This window comes from Arctopsyche grandis, chromosome 1 (genome assembly GCF_051622035.1).
Source record: "Arctopsyche grandis isolate Sample6627 chromosome 1, ASM5162203v2, whole genome shotgun sequence".
In the NCBI taxonomy this organism is placed as follows: domain Eukaryota; kingdom Metazoa; phylum Arthropoda; class Insecta; order Trichoptera; family Hydropsychidae; genus Arctopsyche; species Arctopsyche grandis.
This window is the reverse complement of record NC_135355.1, coordinates 37,684,716-37,702,364: the sequence shown is the minus strand read 5'-3', so window position 1 is coordinate 37,702,364 and position 17,649 is coordinate 37,684,716. Positions and strand designations below refer to the sequence as shown.

Here is a 17,649-nt window from a genome sequence, read left to right as displayed (position 1 = left end):
CATATCATATATCAGGGATGGATTCATATTCAAAAGAAGAAATGTCACTCTATAAAATTCTTCAATTCATTGTTGAATATAAATTAATGCCTTCATTACCGAGTTTATTCATAATTATCCGTATTTTATTCATTTTTATATGTACATAAAACGTGCCTCTTTTGGATAAAAATTTTTTTTTTTTTTTTTTGTCTTTATATACATATTTTTCTTCAATATAAAATTTCAAGAACTTTCATGAAATTTATTGTTTAAAAATTTAAGGTGGGGGGCGCTGAAATCCATCTGCCTAGAGGCACCATATACCCTCGGGCCGGGCCTGAATACAATAAACATCTGCTATTGCTTTGTGAGTTTTAGTATTTGTGAAATGAATTAGCAGTCATAGAATAAAGGAATTTGATTACCGTAACACTTTAAGAGTAAATAGGATTACAACAATAGGAGATTGATTACCGTTCGTGAAGCTGGAAAATAGCAAGATAAAAGCTTCTTAGAAATTTTGTTAAGAAAATATAAGAGCAAGTAGATAATAAAACGCTTTCCAAATGTTTTATGGCAGATTTCTTCCCAACTGAAAGTATGTACATACAAATTTGTCATCTATAAATTTATATATGCACAAGTTTAATACCATTGATGTTGGTCAGAGGCAATCCGAAAACGGCATCTTGGGAAAATATAAAATTGGGTCCATCGACTATGCCACCTTTACCAAGTATAAATAATTAAGGGCGAAATCACACAGGAAGGAACGCGGCATATGGTTTTTTTTAAATACTTTTAAACACGCGAAGAAAATGTGGTATGCCTTGCACATATTTAAGACACGCAAAATCGCCGCCTGGAGTGTTTTCGGTAAAAATTTAATCTTGCTTGACAGTGATCGATAACGTTGTATCCCATATTTGAAGAAATGTAGGGAACTCCCATAGTGGGGAGCCAAGCACACGACGTGCCGTTCTTCCCTGTGTGATTTCGCCTAAATCTTTTTTCTCTCGCTTGCTCAATGCTGAGTGTCGTGGTTATTGGTGTCATCTAGGATACCATTGACGATCCAATCGACTCCTATCGGTTCTATCGATCCTGCCAGTTCCTTGATTTGGTCAGATCATCTCTTGGGGGACCATCCTCTCGTTCGCCTTCCCTCCAGCGTTTCGGTGTCTACCAGCCTCTCCAGACTCCACATTCTTCCTGGCCATATGGCCAAAGTATGAAAGAACTTTTTTCTGCATATTGTGGAGTCTCTCTGAGACGTGGTACGTGTTTTTTTAAAGATGCGAAAAACACGCAGCACCCCTAGCCCATATACATGCTACTCGATCCCAAAAATCACCTCCTGGGGTGTTTTCGCATCACAGCGGGAAGCCAAGCCAAGGACACAAGGACCTTGGTCACAGCGGGAAGCCAAGGACACATGACGTCCCGTACCATTCAGTGTGTTTTCGCCCTCAAGACTCTCTTAAAAACTCAACTAAGTTTCTATAGGCGGGGGAACGGTCGAAATACAACCACCTATAGCATAAAACAAATAACTATTTGTCTAATAGTACCCATTCAGTACGCTATTAAAGATTCAAACTAAATGAGAATAAATTCTGTTGATGAAAGCCGTATTAACCCTTTGAGTGCTGACGTCCTTTCTGTTGAAAGCCCACCACACTGAAAATTTCGCCAACATTTACAACGAGAATTATTTAGAAATTCAATAGAAAGCAAGGTATTAAAATTATAGCTAATCCAAACAAACCCTAGATAACCACCGCCGAGGATTTCGAGTTTTGTAAAGGTGTGTTTAGACTCTCTAATATATCTTGCAAAAATACAAAATAAACAAAAGAAGTCTATAAATGACCGTATTTTTCCAAAACTAGTTCCATCTTCTTCATTGTTATTAAAATGTAATGCTCACAATCTAAATGCCAAGCCACAATCTAAGATACTCAGCAGTTAGAGATTTACATCGGGAAATTCTGCTATGGTTATAAATTTAGAAATTCTGGTGTCAAACAGTCTTTATAAACATTGACACGGATTACACGACCCATGTTCAATGCATTTTTTTTTCAATGCTACCTGGAAAGACTTAGCGGGTAGTATTCTTGTTTATTTTTTACATACTCAAAAAACAACGCCTATCGGCGTATTTCAATCTCATAAACTTGTTGGCAAAACGCCGATCAGCGTTGGTCAGCATTCAAAGGGTTAAGACATCACGTATTATATTTATTAGCCAGCAGCATAGCTCGGACGTGAAGCTTCTGCCTATCACCGAGAGACGTCGGGTTCGATCCCTTGAGCTGACCTCGATTGAAAAGATTTTTCTGAGTATATCTGTAGTGCTGCTGGTCAGACCTGGATATTTGTGACTCCAGGTCGATCGTTTTCTATCAGAGTTTGCCAATTTTCTCTGATTTCATTGTTAAAACGGTTCCCGATTAAACATTGGCTAAAATCCTTCCTACCTACTATGTCACCACTATTTGAGTATGATTAATGTACAATAAAATGTATGTACAATTCATAGATGTCTTGTTAATTTGCGAGTTTTCAGTGTCTCGTAATTCAGCGACTTGTATAATAAAAATGCTGTATTGTTTGTAATTGGCCAGGAAGGCGCATTGGGGTTTACCTGTAAGGCCTTCCTGGTATAAAATAAATAAATAAATTTTATAACATGTAATGGTTTTATAACATGTAATCAAGTCTTAAGACCTTATGTTCTGTTCTTGGTTTCCTCTTCAATAGTGCAGATTCTGTTGATGAAGAAATAAATAGTTGAGTTTTGGGCACCACAATTAGCATAGAATGGAGGATAATAGAGGAAAATGTACATTTTTTACAGTTCGGCAATAAAACAATATGTTTCAATGAATGTTGTGTATTTATCAATAGTGCAAAACAAAGGTATTCTCATTCCGTTGAATATATGTATGTATATACGAATATATATATCATATATATATATATGTACACAGATCAATGTCTAAAAAGCGAAATTTGCGACAGTTAAAAAAATAAATTGAACACATTTCACAGATTAAAAACCAAATTCACATACAAACACGTCATCGGCGAAAGCAATATGTAATAAAAGAAAAATTTACAGACATACAATAATAACGAAACAAATTTTTATTTGTATAAAATTATATTCGAGCCGATTTCGGCACGAAAGGTTATAGTTTTATTGTGATTATATATTGTATAATATGTATTTTTCAAATACGAACAGCACTAAACCTTCTCGAACAACGCAAACATTTAAATTTCACAACACTTGATATGCACCAAACTCTGCGATACGCTGTAAACATTTACATATCCTCGTTTTCGCAATAATACACACACATATATATATAATGCGCTAAATAAAAGCTTAAAACGTCTTGTATACATATTTGTGGAAAGTTTGTTTATTTTATTTATACTGTTTTGCTAAACAACAAAGACTCTTACAGTAATTAAACTGAATTGCGTTTATTGGAATGGAACATTTCAGCTATAAAAAGGCTACCAACTGTCACTGAAACGGCTAACGTTAGAATATTCACTACGAATGAACGTAACTTAAGACGATGATAATAATATATATATATATATATATATATATATATATATATATATATATATATATATATATATATATATATGTAATAATAATAGAATGTAACATATTTTGCGATTTTTTTTCATTATGTATGTGACGTAATTATGATCCATGAAACGATTTTATTTCTTAAAACACAACTACATCAGATATTAATATTAATTCTATCACTTTTTTTTATTTATGTTGCTTTATTTATTCATTAGAACCATAACGAGTCTTCTTTTGTATTACAGTTTACAAGTATATAATACCTTACTGTAATCTAATAATAATAAAAAAATAAAAAAAACGAACAAAATATAGTAATCTTTGCATCTCTTTACATTTTATACGTCTAACGAGTGTTTAAAAATATAAATAAGACGTATAAAAAATGTAACATATTTGCTTCAGCTATCAAAATAATGACATTTAAAAATACAGCTTGGGTAACCCTGTTTGTATCGTTTTGATTAAGTTTGCAAATGATCAAAAAACACAACAACAACAAAAAATTGACTATAACGGATTTATGTATATACGGGAATGAAAGTATTTCGAAACAAATTCAGGACAGTTAAGCAGTTTTCAGCATTTGTTACACAGCTTCCGTTTCGCAACATGTAGTGTATCACATTGTAATTCTTATGTGGTAAAATTATTCTAGCACAAAATACATTAAGTATTATTTATCAATATTATCGTTACAATTATTACTATTATATATATATATTGTTTATCATTCAACGTATCTCAATATAAATAAAAAAAAATTCCATGTACAATGATCATTACACATTTTGAGATCTAAATCAATATCTCTTAATATCATTTGAATGTTGAATTAATACTGTCTAAAATAAAATAAAAATATCTTATGAATTGTAAAACTTTGTTTCTCTTTTTAATTATTCACTTAAAGCTATAAACGTGTCGTCAATGATCCCAAGACTGAAATCTATCATCGAAAATAATATGCGTATAATCCGAGTGATCAGGCTAAGCGGAAGGGTAATGAAATAAAAAATAAAAACAATCATCGAATGACAAATGGCAGAAAATGGTTGGTATTAAAATGACCTACCGTCACAATATTTAATATTGCTGTTGAATGTATTTTTTTTTTTTTGTTCATCTACTGATAGTCGAACTGCGTAAAGCATGCACGAATAGCTATCTTAGCGTATGTACAAATATGTATGCCTTACATCGAATTAATTAGTGCAAGATCATTTGTAATATTGAGTTTCAACCATCATTCCTTAAAAATAGGAACGATAAATCTACGTTATATTAAATTTGTTCATTTCTTTCGCTAAATTCTAAATTACAAATTTTAAATAATAAAGATAAAGGGGGGGGGGTTGTATACATAATACAATTGTTGCAATGGAACAATTAGTAAATAAAACATTTTTAAAAAATGCAATAGAAAAAAATAATAATGAAAACGAAATGTATTATTATTATATTAATAAAATTGTTGAAAATTATTGCTGAAAAACTCACTTTATGTATGTAAAAATACGTTACATCGAAATGATATTTGACTCTACGTATGTATTATATAATAATTCCAATGAAAATAAATAATAAGCAATGGATGAAATTAAAAGAAAAATATATGTGTATGAAACATTCAAAGATGAACACAGAAACTATCTAGTATGTCCTAATCGATAAAAAACCTATCCTTAGAAAAAGTTATAAAAAGAAACATCAAAGATGTACAAAGGCACCCCCTGCCTGTAAAATGCGGTAACCACCAACAAATTCATTGATTATTCATATATATAATTTCGCATTACATAAAGCTAAGATAAAATATTTTCACTTCATGTATGTATGTATATATAATTTTTCTTAATTAACATCTAAATATTATGTAATCTCCATTATTATATAATCAATAGATATATATTGGATCAATGACTGGTAAAAATATACTTTATTTGTCAATTGTCATATTTATACTTCCACGAGCGAAAGTACAGTAACAACAATAAGCAATTCGAAGATGTCAATATGTATAAATATTTATTTTTATAGTTTCCAAAAAAGAAATACAATATTAGTAGTATTTAAAGATAGTTTTAGAATACGCTATATAATTTTAAATGCATCACTATTGCCGTACAAACAAAGCAAAATCACATATAAAAATGCAATATTCCGTTATATATTGTGTAAAATTGTATGCAATTTGAAATTGAAACACGAAAAGGTAACTTATGCAGTAGAGTGGTTGGTATTTCCATTCCATTTTATGTCAATATTATTTTTAAATCAATGAAATATCATTTTTTCAAAATATATATGCATGTACGTTAAAATAAAACAATATTACATTTCAATTTTCAATTTGGTAAGACATTTTTCAATCGTTTTTTACATTAAAACCAAAATATCTAGAGATCATTTAATAATAACATTATTTATACACAATTTAACGCAAACGTTCCATTAATTATTGTTCATATGAGCACACTTTTAGTTTTCAAAATACGATAAAAAATCTAAACGAAAATCACTGGATCGTTTCTTGACGTAATCTTAAAAATTAACAGTCAATTAATAAATGGCAATTGAAATATTCCCCTCGAAACAATTTAACATTGAAAATTCACAAAGTGCGTATATGATAAAAGGAAATATCATAAGCTGTGTGTATTGTATTTGTTTTCACTTGATGAAAGATTGTCACCCTGTATGTATATTAAATGAAAAAGTTGTACAGTGCAAGCCAACGTCTCCTACACACGACAATATTGACAGAGATATCCCGGCAATTTGAGAGAGTTTGCCAAGGAAAGGAAGACTAGTGAGCCTGAAGCCACAGTCGAAAAGCAGACGACCGGCTTTTTCGCACTGACCCTCAGGTTGTGTGAAGTCTCTTGAAAACATTATTAAATTTATTTCGCTAAATCAACTTTTAACGTAACTGCCAAATATACTCCGACTGGAGAAAACTTAGTGATGAAATCCGAGTGTTCAACAACCAGCCGTTGCCAAAACGTTGGTAACTGTGTGGATGATCACACCCAATAAGGGGCCAATATGAGTTTTGAAGAGGATGGTTGGTGCAGCGACGCAATCTGCCGGTGTAGCTGTGAATGGATTGTGTAACGAGAGAGGCACCCGGTGGATCAAGCACCGCGCAAGCTCTTGTAGTTTTCACTGCGGAGAATCGATCTCCCGGCTCCTTCCTGTCTACACCAACACTGGGCATATACTTGTCAGGGCCGATGAAACCTAAAAAAAAAACAACATAACACGAGTGAGCAATCGTCCCATGTGAACTTGTATACGAGCGTGAACGCCGATCACAATTTCAAATACCTCGTAAGATGTCGACTTTCTTCGTGAACTGTCATTTCGGAACTCTTAAATTCGTTTAATTCCTTTCTTATTGCTGCTTTGTCTCGTGGAGTGAGACGTGTCCAAGGTTTGTCAGCTCTCCTGAAAATTTTGTTCGTAATTAGTATACAAATTTTATGCGTGACTGTAAAGTAGTCGAAAATATTCATTTACCATGCATACATATGAATTATTATTTTGATTAAAAATACCAATAATTTTATTTTACTACCGCCATCTATGTATAAAATTACTGACTACAAGATGTCACCGAGATTTCGATCTTGAAACGCTTCTTAAACGATATTTTATCTTAATCGTAATGGCGGAGGATCCATTTACTTATATTGATGACTAAAATGAGCAATATGGCAGAAAACGATCGGATAAGAGGCAAACTTTTTCCTGAATTGTAATCGGAAGTGAAACGAAAAGGAGGTATCTAAAAACGGTTAATATATATATATATATATATATATATATATATATATATATATATATATATATATATATATATATATATATATATATATATATATATATATATATATATATATATATATATATATATATATATATATATATATATATATATATATATATATATATATATATATATATATATATATATATATATATATATATATATATATATATATATATATATATATATATATATATATATATATATATATATATATATATATATATATATATATATATATATATATATATATATATATATATATATATATATATATATATATATATATATATATATATATATATATATATATATATATATATATATATATATATATATATATATATATATATATATATATATATATATATATATATATATATATATATATATATATATATATATATATATATATATATATATACATATATACATATATATATACATATATATATACATATATATATATATATATATATATATATATATATATATATATATATATATATATATATATATATATATATATATATATATATATATATATATATATATATATATATATATATATATATATATATATATATATATATATATATATATATATATATATATATATATATATATATATATATATATATATATATATATATATATATATATATATATATATATATATATATATATCAGTGACATGCGGTAAAAGTCTCTCTCCCCCCGTCGTACATCCTCACTTAATTTGCGCGAGCAGGATACAACAGCAACAAGAGGAACAGGCTTTTCCTCCCGTATCCTGCGCGCGCACATTAAACAAGGCTGTATGACAAAAAGACATAATTTCACCGCATGCCACTGATATATATTATATATATACATATTACCGTTTACCATGCACCCTTTTTTTTTGATCTTTCGATTTTCGATCTTTTTTCTTCCGATATTTGCTTTTTCGACCTTTTCTATTTTCAGCTAGTTACAAATTTTATATGTAACTAGCTGAACCCGGCATACGTTGCAATGCCACCATAACGCATGCAATTCCCGTACCCACTCTCGATGTGTTTCGATAAGTGAATGTTTCAGTTTCAAATTAATACTTAATAATCAAATTGATAATTTGTCGGAAAAATACAGGTGGCGAACACATTTGAAATTATTCAATCGTTTGTTTATTTTACGCTAACAACGCAGGGGGCGAGGCGAACACATTTGAAATTATTGCGTTGCAATGCCACTCATTCCTGTTTTCCCGTTCCCGTTTTTGGGCAATTTTTTTTTCAGAAACTATCGTGGGCATACACACAATAACTCGTGTAAGTTTCATCACAATCGGTTGAATGGTATTGAAACGCATACGTGACAGATAGACGAACAATGATTTTTATATATATAGATTTCAAATGTTCATACATAATATACAAGAAGGTGTGAAGATTTACCTGTCGTAATCGTGTGCTTGTGTGACTTCAATGTAATCGTTAAACCTGATGATTTTCTTTTCTTTTAGCTCTTCGACTGTTGGCCTGAAACTAAGTTTTCGTAAAAGATATCGTTTCTTTTCTTCCCTTTGTTTTCGTTCTTCAGCAGGAGTTTGAGCTTCAAATGATAATAAAAATAAATTAATATGAATCGATTAATATACATCTACCATTTTCTATATAAATATTAGTGAGAGGTTTTCAAACCATGCTTCGTGGCAAGAGTATCAAATTGAAAAGATTTAAATCCTTATTTTTAGAAAAATTCAACCTTTCGAAAGAGTCTTTACTAGCAGGCCCCGATCCAGCTTTCTTGCCAACCTGGGCAAAAAAAATGTTGCCGCCCCTTATTCCAATATACAAAGTCCAATGCACACAAAGAAGTATGGAACGTTGTATGCTTGGCATAACGAGGAAAGACAGGAAACAGAATACGTGGGTGAGAAGTATGACAAGGGTTGTGGATAGAGTGAAGAGATTGAAATGGTGGCTAAAAGAAAGGACGAAAGGTGGACAAAAGAAGTGCTAGAATGGTACCCAAGAGAATGCAAAAGGGTAATAGGAAGACTGCAGGGAAGATGGGTAGATGAAATTAGGAAAATGTGTGGGGTGAGATGGATGAGAGTTGTACTAAAAAGAGACGAGTGGAAGCGTGTTGGAGAGGCCTTCATCCAGCAGTGGATGTAGATGATTTTAAATATGATTTTTATTTTTTTAAAATACCTACAAAATTTGATGTTAGAAAATTTTGTTTTGAAATAATAATAAATAAGGGGCAGCAAAAATATACATTGAAGGGTTGCCCAACATCTTAAGTAACTGAAGGAGCGTTGAAAATGTGCGACAGAACACCTTTGTGTTTTATAAATTTTTATTTGTTTACTTTAATTTTATTTTTTCTTTACGGCAATTTTTGCCTCAAATCTGCCGCCCCTGGGCAAATGCCCAGTTTGCCACCCCCTAGATCTGAGCCTGTTTACAAGGTATTATTATAATAAGACACACATTTTGCAAAAATTAGTCGAAATTTTAAAAAGACAAAGTCTGGCAGTGAATTTTTCACCATATTTCATGCAAAATGATTAATTTTAAAATCAAAGGTTTAAAAACCTCATACATAATATTTTGATAATTAATATTTTACACATACTCTTGAGAATATTTCGTTCTACAAGTTCTTCGGGAGTTGGTCTCATGGATAATCGACGTATAAGACGAGCACCGATAGCTTCCCAAGACTCTTGACGTTCATTGTCACTTTGAAGAACTAAGATGTTTCTACAAAAAATAAATGAAAAATTATGTATTATGTACAAAAATTTGAATCATATAAAAATTTTATATTTCATTCGGAAAATACTCAATTATGCAATACAAAAAAATTTTTACACATACATAAGCTCATCAGAGGTCACAAAATCGATAAATCTAATTTGAAGATATTAGTGAAAGAAGAGTGTTAGCGATAAGAGGCATTCATAGATTAACTTTGTTAATAATCAAAAAACTAAATAATTGCACTTACTTGGCCATAAGTAATTGTGTTAATTAATAACACCGAGCAACAAAAAATCACGTATTATACTTACCGGAGCGGAAACTAATCAATCTTTACTATATATGTAAGTTTGACCCACTGAATTCGAGTTACACTTTTTGTCTCGAGCTATCTCGAGATCGGTTTATATTTCACTATATTTACAAGAACTGGTTTTCAATTTCAATTCTATTTTTATCTGAACGTACTAATCTGAGTGGTAAATGATTTTAAATTAAATTATGAAATGTTCTAGTGAGATGAGATCGAATGATGCGTTAGAGTAGGAATCTCCATTCTTCATCCCGCTCTTGCATCATGTACGGTCATCAATTAACTGACAGCATCTTTTAACTGAATTTAAAATCATTTACCACAACAAATAGTAGGTTCAGATAAAAAAAAAACCAAGCTTTATAAACGTGGTTAAGTTAACTAGTGAAATAAACGGAAAATGTATAATAAAAGTATATTTTAGACATTTAAAATTTACTAAATAATTAATTATAAGTATTTTAAAGCAATAAAAATCACAATCAATAGAAAAAAACATCCGAATATTAATTCCAATACTCAATTTTGGCACAGCAATACTATATTTTGAGTTAAAGACTACAAAAACCAAAAAAATCTGTAACACGTGCACTATTTAACCCTGCCTCACCGAAGTGGGGTATGCAAGTGCCCCAAATTTTACGTTTTTTGTGGTTTTCAAAGCTATAATACACCCTATATTTCTAGTATTCATAGAATGAACTATAATAAATTTATTTTAATAGATTTTGTATGATTTAGAAAAGAGGTATGTACATTGTATAAAAATACATTTATACATTTCTACGTTCCAAAGTATGATTTAAAGGCGGTAGCGATAAGTCATGTTTTTTACTGTTCGATTGCATCGATTGTTGATCGATGAATCAGTGCGAGAAATATTTTATAAGCTATATTTTCATAAGCTATTGTTTTCGTCGCTTTTGGAGCGTGGCTATTGAGCCATGCAGTCGCCTGTTGGCCTTACCTATGTACGTTTTTTGTTCTTGTCGTTATTTTTTAATACAAAAATAGTCAAAACATGCTGTAGGACTAAATTTTTTTTATGTTTGAACCCATTTGTATTGAGAAAAGCTGTATTTTGATTAAAGAAAGCTGGGGTCTTATTTGACCCTGGTTCGGGACACTCGTATCATAAACGAGAGCAAACCCAGAAAAATCATTGTCATATTTGAATTCAGTGGGCCAAACTTAGTAAAGATTGATGTTTAATGCTGTGGTATATTTTTGTTGTTGCTCAGTGTAATGAGTAAATACACAAATGTTAATACATTTGACTACTTACAATGTTAGTTGGGACTAAATATCATTAAAAAAAAATCACTTCGTGGGAAATACATGTACTTGTTATTTTAAAAAGTCACACATTCTAAAATTTTTGAAAATTAAAATCATAGAAGAGTACGTATATCTAAACGATCTTATGAAGTCGAATGAATATAGCGAAAGTTACAATGTGATTAATCTATTGCATTATGTCGATACAAATTACAATTAGTTATTAATAATTTCATAGCGGAAAAATTTTGGAAGAATAAAAATACTTGCTCATTTAGAATGAGCGTTCTTTTTTTTTACCTACATCAAATTGTTTAAATTCCATTCGCCTTTAAGCCAGGGCGAAAATAAAAGTACACGTTGCAAATTGAATCTGCAATTGGCAAGAAAACAAACTCTAGAATTTCATGATTGACACTTTTTTGATGATTAACGCAGGTTATTAAAGCCATAGTGGTATCGGAGAGTCCCTGTTAGCGTTGCCATAACCAAAAAGCCTCATTAAATTAAGGTTGTGGCTATTTGCAGGTACTATATCTGCAAGCTATTGGCTATTTGCAGGTACTATATCTGCGAATTATTGGCTATTTGCAGGTACTATATCTGGGACAGACGCAAAGCCTTCTGCGCATGCGCGTGAGCTGTCACTGTCAGCGTGTTTACTGTTAAAATTTTGTTTTAAACCTCTTAAAATGTAGTTTGAACTCGTAAAGTGACGTAGAGTAAAAAATATAATCCAAATTAGTTAATATTATTAATTTTTAGAAAATTATTATTATATACAACGTATAATACTTACATACAAGTACAAGCCGCGAACTAGCTAAATGATATAAATCTATTATAATAACGTGCGACATTTATTTGCCTCATGTATAATGAACGATTGATTAAACAAGTCTAGCATAAATTAAATGTAAGAAATTATAATCGGATTATAAGTTCACGCGCATGCGCAGAAGGCTTTGCGCCTGTCGCAGATATAGTACCTGCAAATAGCCAATAATACGCAGACATAGTACCTGCAAATAGCCACAACCTTAAATTAAATGAAATCAGTGTTTGAACAAAATCATGAAACTATTCGAGTTGAATTTCAATTCAAAACTGTCCCCGACACAATCCTAAATTGCAAACATGCCCAACTATACATGTAAATTATAAAATGCTAGTACATATAAGAAAATATACAATTGAAAAACACTGTTAAGCTAACGATCTAATCCAAACACTAAATGTAAAGTATATATATATAATAATCCTCGACCATCGATTTAACATAGACATGCATTTGTAATCATTTTAAATTTGAAGATTAATTTATACGAAATGAACTGACCTGTTAATGAGCTCCTGTCGGTCCGGTCTCAGTGCTAATTTAATGTTTAAACTTTCTTTCCGGGCAATCTTAGCAGCGAGCCGATCGTTATTATCGTTGTGATCGTCTCTGAAATGAACTCCGTCGGAGCCCATACCTGTCGGAGTACGGTCGTCCTCTCGGATTATGTACGGACGAGCGTTTTCTTTGTTTTCCATGGCACAAGCCAGCCGTACTGGTCGACTGCTGTAAAGTTTTACATAAAATTTTAGGCGAAATAAATTAAATGTTACACTCGAAAGAGATAAATCAAATCATATATGTATGTGTGGAAAGGGGGTCGGTGATAAAATAAACGTGTGAGGAATATAGAACAAATATTTTTGCAGTATTAAGAATTCAAGTTAAATTTAGACAGGTATCATGCAACATTCTTTGAAAAAAAATGCAGTTGAAAGTTGCCAATATATTACTTAATTTATTATGAGAAATGTGTTTACTCTTTGAAATTATGCACCTGAGTGAATACAAAATAGTTGAAGAATACATTCAAACGATAGAATTATAATCATTTCAAAAGATTAACACTATGAAAACTGTGTTTTATCAATGATAGAACTAATAATGATGTCCACGCACGGCAAAACATATCTCATCGATATAAACAATCATTTTAGTGCATATATAGGCAGCTAAAATTCTATTAGTCGGCTCGCTGCCCCCTTGAATTTTTTTAAATTTAAATTTAAAGCTATATTTTTTATTATTATTATAATTATTCTGCTCCAAAAAGTTATCAACACTCTGCAAGTGTCGACTTGTTTTTATTTTATCCACATTGGTTAAACTATTGTGTTCATGTAAATATTCGATCTCGGGATTTCGACTGAATTTTTAATTATAACAATTAAATTAGAAATTTTTCTACGTATTCTTTATAGTTTCCGTAATTTTACGAACCAGCTTCAAAAACTAAAATTATTTAAGCAACCGGTATTATTGAGCCGCTGAAAACCCATCAGTTTTTTCGGGGGTAGTTTATATTTTGGGCTTGAAACTTTTTTTTCAACTAGTTAAGGACGAATACCAGTCAAGAAGTTGATATTATTCTCGCATATTTTATCTCGAATACTTATGGCGTATTAGTATCATTAGTACTGTAGCATCTGCTAAAAGGAGCCGCCGTTATAATTGGTTTTCGAGGATCATCTCCAGGCTTAAGTGCTGTCGGCTAACAATGGAAACCCCCGAATGGACTTAGTGGTCGGTAACGGCATTCGGTCGCTTCCCGCTAGAGTTCTCAGACCTGACAGCGCGAGATCGTGGGACTGCATATCCGGTACGTGACTCTAACGATAGGTAAACAAACGCGTCGAGGAAGATGCAGTGGGCGACCTGTCCTTTATAAGCAGGTACTTAGGCCATATGAAGGCATTCTGGATCTCATTAATCACCCAATAAATGCTGTGAAGCGACTGTTATTGAAAATTATTTGGATCCTCCACCCACCCATACGCAACAGTACTGTTGCGTAGGTGGGTTCAGGATCCAAATGAAAGGTTTAAGTCACTTCACAGCATTTATTCGACGATTCGGGAGCTCCACACGAAACCACCACTCATTCCAGAATACTTGATCTACCGTGTGTACCTCCTTACAAAAGACAAGTTGCAGCAGTGGCAGCATTCGAGTAATACGGCAAACCTAAATGCCCCCACTATGGCGGCATTCGAGTGCAAAGAGTTAAAATACATATATTTTGTATTGAAAATCCCTTTCCACTGCATCTATAGATAAAAGTCGAATGAATATAGACCACTAAGATTAATTAATAGAAAAATTGACTACGCCCTTAAAAACCCCACATATGTGTAGTGAAAAGAAGATTACAACCGGGTCCAAGTTTGATGCTGAGTACATTGAAAAGATTCCTAGTGTATGATTATACTTGTTTTATACTTTTATCAGTGAAATATTTCACAATTAGACAGCACAATCTTAGCCATTAAGTACGTTAATACTTCAATAGTTTATATACCAAATAGTAATATAAACCGCTTAAAAATGGCTAATCTAATAGTAAACATTTGATTAAATTTATTTGAATATTTATTGTTATTTTATTAAATTGAACGTCACTGATTCTACGAACCAATCAAACAAATATATGTACGTACAAAGTATCTTTCAAAATTATATATTTTGATACACTCAGCTGTCAAAGTGTTAACAATGTAGTTATTATAAAAAGACATGAATAAAAGATGGAATAAAAAAATAAAATAAAATGTGGAAAATATGCACAATCAATGACGAAAGAGGTTCTTCCATACAAGATGAAGGCAAAAATCAGGAAAGGGAGTGTGAAAGTAAGCGATATTTGTAAGCTCAGTTATTGGCAAAACTTTACCATATTCTTATCCTCGGCCTGGGTGGAGGCCTTCTAGTAAATGCGGCAGTAATAAATAAAATAGGACATTAAATAATTTTCCCAATAAAACTTCAAAACCAAAATAATTTCATAACAACCAATTTAAGAAAACATAGAGATACATACAAATAAAAAAAAAAAATTAGGTATGGCCGCATCATAGAACAACAAATAAATAAACAAATTTTGGATCACAATCGATATTCAATCGATCCCTAAAATTGTAAATAAATTTAAAAAATACTGTGCGTTGTCATTCATAAAAATAGATCAGCAGCGATAATTCTTTACAAGGAAAATCGAATCATATAAACATAATTAACAACTATATATAGTATATATATATATATATAAAACATTAAACTATGTGCTAGTATTTTAAAGTGCATTTAAATACAAATCCACAGGAAATCACAGATCGATAAGGGAAACAAACGAAATGAGACTGACTTAAAACTTGCATGCAGTTGTTCCTGCCGTTGGGTGAGAGGACGTCCTTCCTGCGTCGGAGTCCCCGGCCCCGAACCGCCTCCGGAGCACCGTTTCTTCAACGCAGACTTCAGCGGGACTGCATTCAGCATCGGCTCCTTGGGTAGGATCTCTTCCACGCGAGACGTGTCGATGGAAGGATCCGGCTGCATCGAGCGCAACCTCAGCTGGTTGTCCTCGGGATCAGAATCGACATCATCTACCATGCCAATAGGTTCATCTTGATCAGCTATTCACATACGATTTAGTTAAACCGATTAAATCATATTAAAGATATGATTCTTAGCTTGTAATCTATAATAATTCATACATACCTTCGTAGTCGTAGTCTGAGAGGTCCAGGGGCACGGCGTTCAGAAGGTTTCCACCCATGCCGACGCCGCAAGAGTTCTGTATGGAGCATTTCTGTCTCGATAGAGCGGTGGGACTCGGTGAGCTGAACATTGGAGGCGGTGGAATTGGTCCGATTTCCGACAAGGGTATAGGAGGCTCGGGCAGTTCCGATAGAACGAATTGAGGTGGGAGTTGCATAGGCAGAGGTGGCAACTGAGGCAGCTGACTTAACTGTGGTAATTGTGGTAGTTGGGGTCCTGGTACGCCATCTGTTACTTAAAAACAAATTTCACAGTTAGATGATTAATTGATACTTAACCCTTTGAATAAATCAAAAAGAAAAAGAGTCCGACAGAGATGGTCAGATGACCTGATACAAGCTGTAGGCCCAATATGGACAAGGATGGCAGGAGAGAGAGGAATATGGAAAGGTCTGGAGGAGGTCTATGTGTCATCAGGATACGCTGAATATCAGCAATAAAGGCTTTGAAATCTTGAAAACCCCTTTGAATGCTGACCAACGCCGATCGGCGTTTTTCCAACAAGCCCATCAGCCTGAAATACGCCTATCGGCGTTGTTTTTTTTTTTTTTTTAGTATTTAAATAATAAACAAGAATACTACCCGCTAAGCCTTTCCAGGTAGCATTGAAAAAAAATGCATTGAACATGAGACGTGTAATCCGTGTCAATGTTTATAAAGATGGTTTACACCGGAATTTCTGAATTCATAACCATAGCTAGGGTTGCCAACAGGTCTCTTTTTAAGAGAACATGTTCTCTTTTTATTACATACCTCTTTTAGCTTCACTTACGATTACAATTCAGGAAAAAGTTTGCCTCTTATCCGATCGTTTTCATACTTTGCCATATTGCTCATTTCGGTCATCAATAAAAGTAAATGTATCATCCGCCATTACGATGGAGGAAAAAAATCGTTTTAGATGCGTTTGAAATTTGAATTTCTGAAAAGTGTCCGAGGTTTATCCAGTTTTTAGTTTTAAACATAGATGGCGGTTTATGCGGCTAATTCAAAAATTAATTTTTAAGCCCACTTTTCATGTCCCTAACTACATATGCATGTTCCGGTTATAATGAAAGTGGAATAAGTCATGAAATATTTCGTTTCAGATAATTGGACTTTTACGTTAATTTGTTTTAAAAATTATTTTGATACCACATAAAAATATATTTATACATTATGATTCTTAGCCTTATATATGTAGATATAATCTTTCCCGTACTGGTGGAATTTTACGATTACCTTGTAAAATAGTGGTATTTTTGGAACCCTAAATGA

The 17,649-nt window shown here is 32.1% G+C and overlaps 1 protein-coding gene across 1 annotated transcript in view; it reads right to left on the bottom strand.

The window, feature by feature from the left end:
* Positions 1-4,483: 4,483 nt before the first annotated feature.
* The window catches only part of LOC143923077 (phosphatase and actin regulator 2), a 221,455-nt gene continuing 208,289 nt past the window's right edge, over positions 4,484-17,649 (bottom strand). Inside the window, exons 6-12 of the mRNA XM_077446581.1 lie at positions 16,333-16,620; positions 15,980-16,217; positions 13,120-13,344; positions 10,062-10,189; positions 8,873-9,029; positions 6,932-7,051; positions 4,484-6,844 (exon numbers count right to left, since the gene is read on the bottom strand). Of these exons, the coding sequence (XP_077302707.1) occupies positions 6,829-6,844; positions 6,932-7,051; positions 8,873-9,029; positions 10,062-10,189; positions 13,120-13,344; positions 15,980-16,217; positions 16,333-16,620 (1,172 nt within the window). The 3' untranslated portion in view covers positions 4,484-6,828. The remainder of the gene's footprint in view (positions 6,845-6,931; positions 7,052-8,872; positions 9,030-10,061; positions 10,190-13,119; positions 13,345-15,979; positions 16,218-16,332; positions 16,621-17,649) is intronic.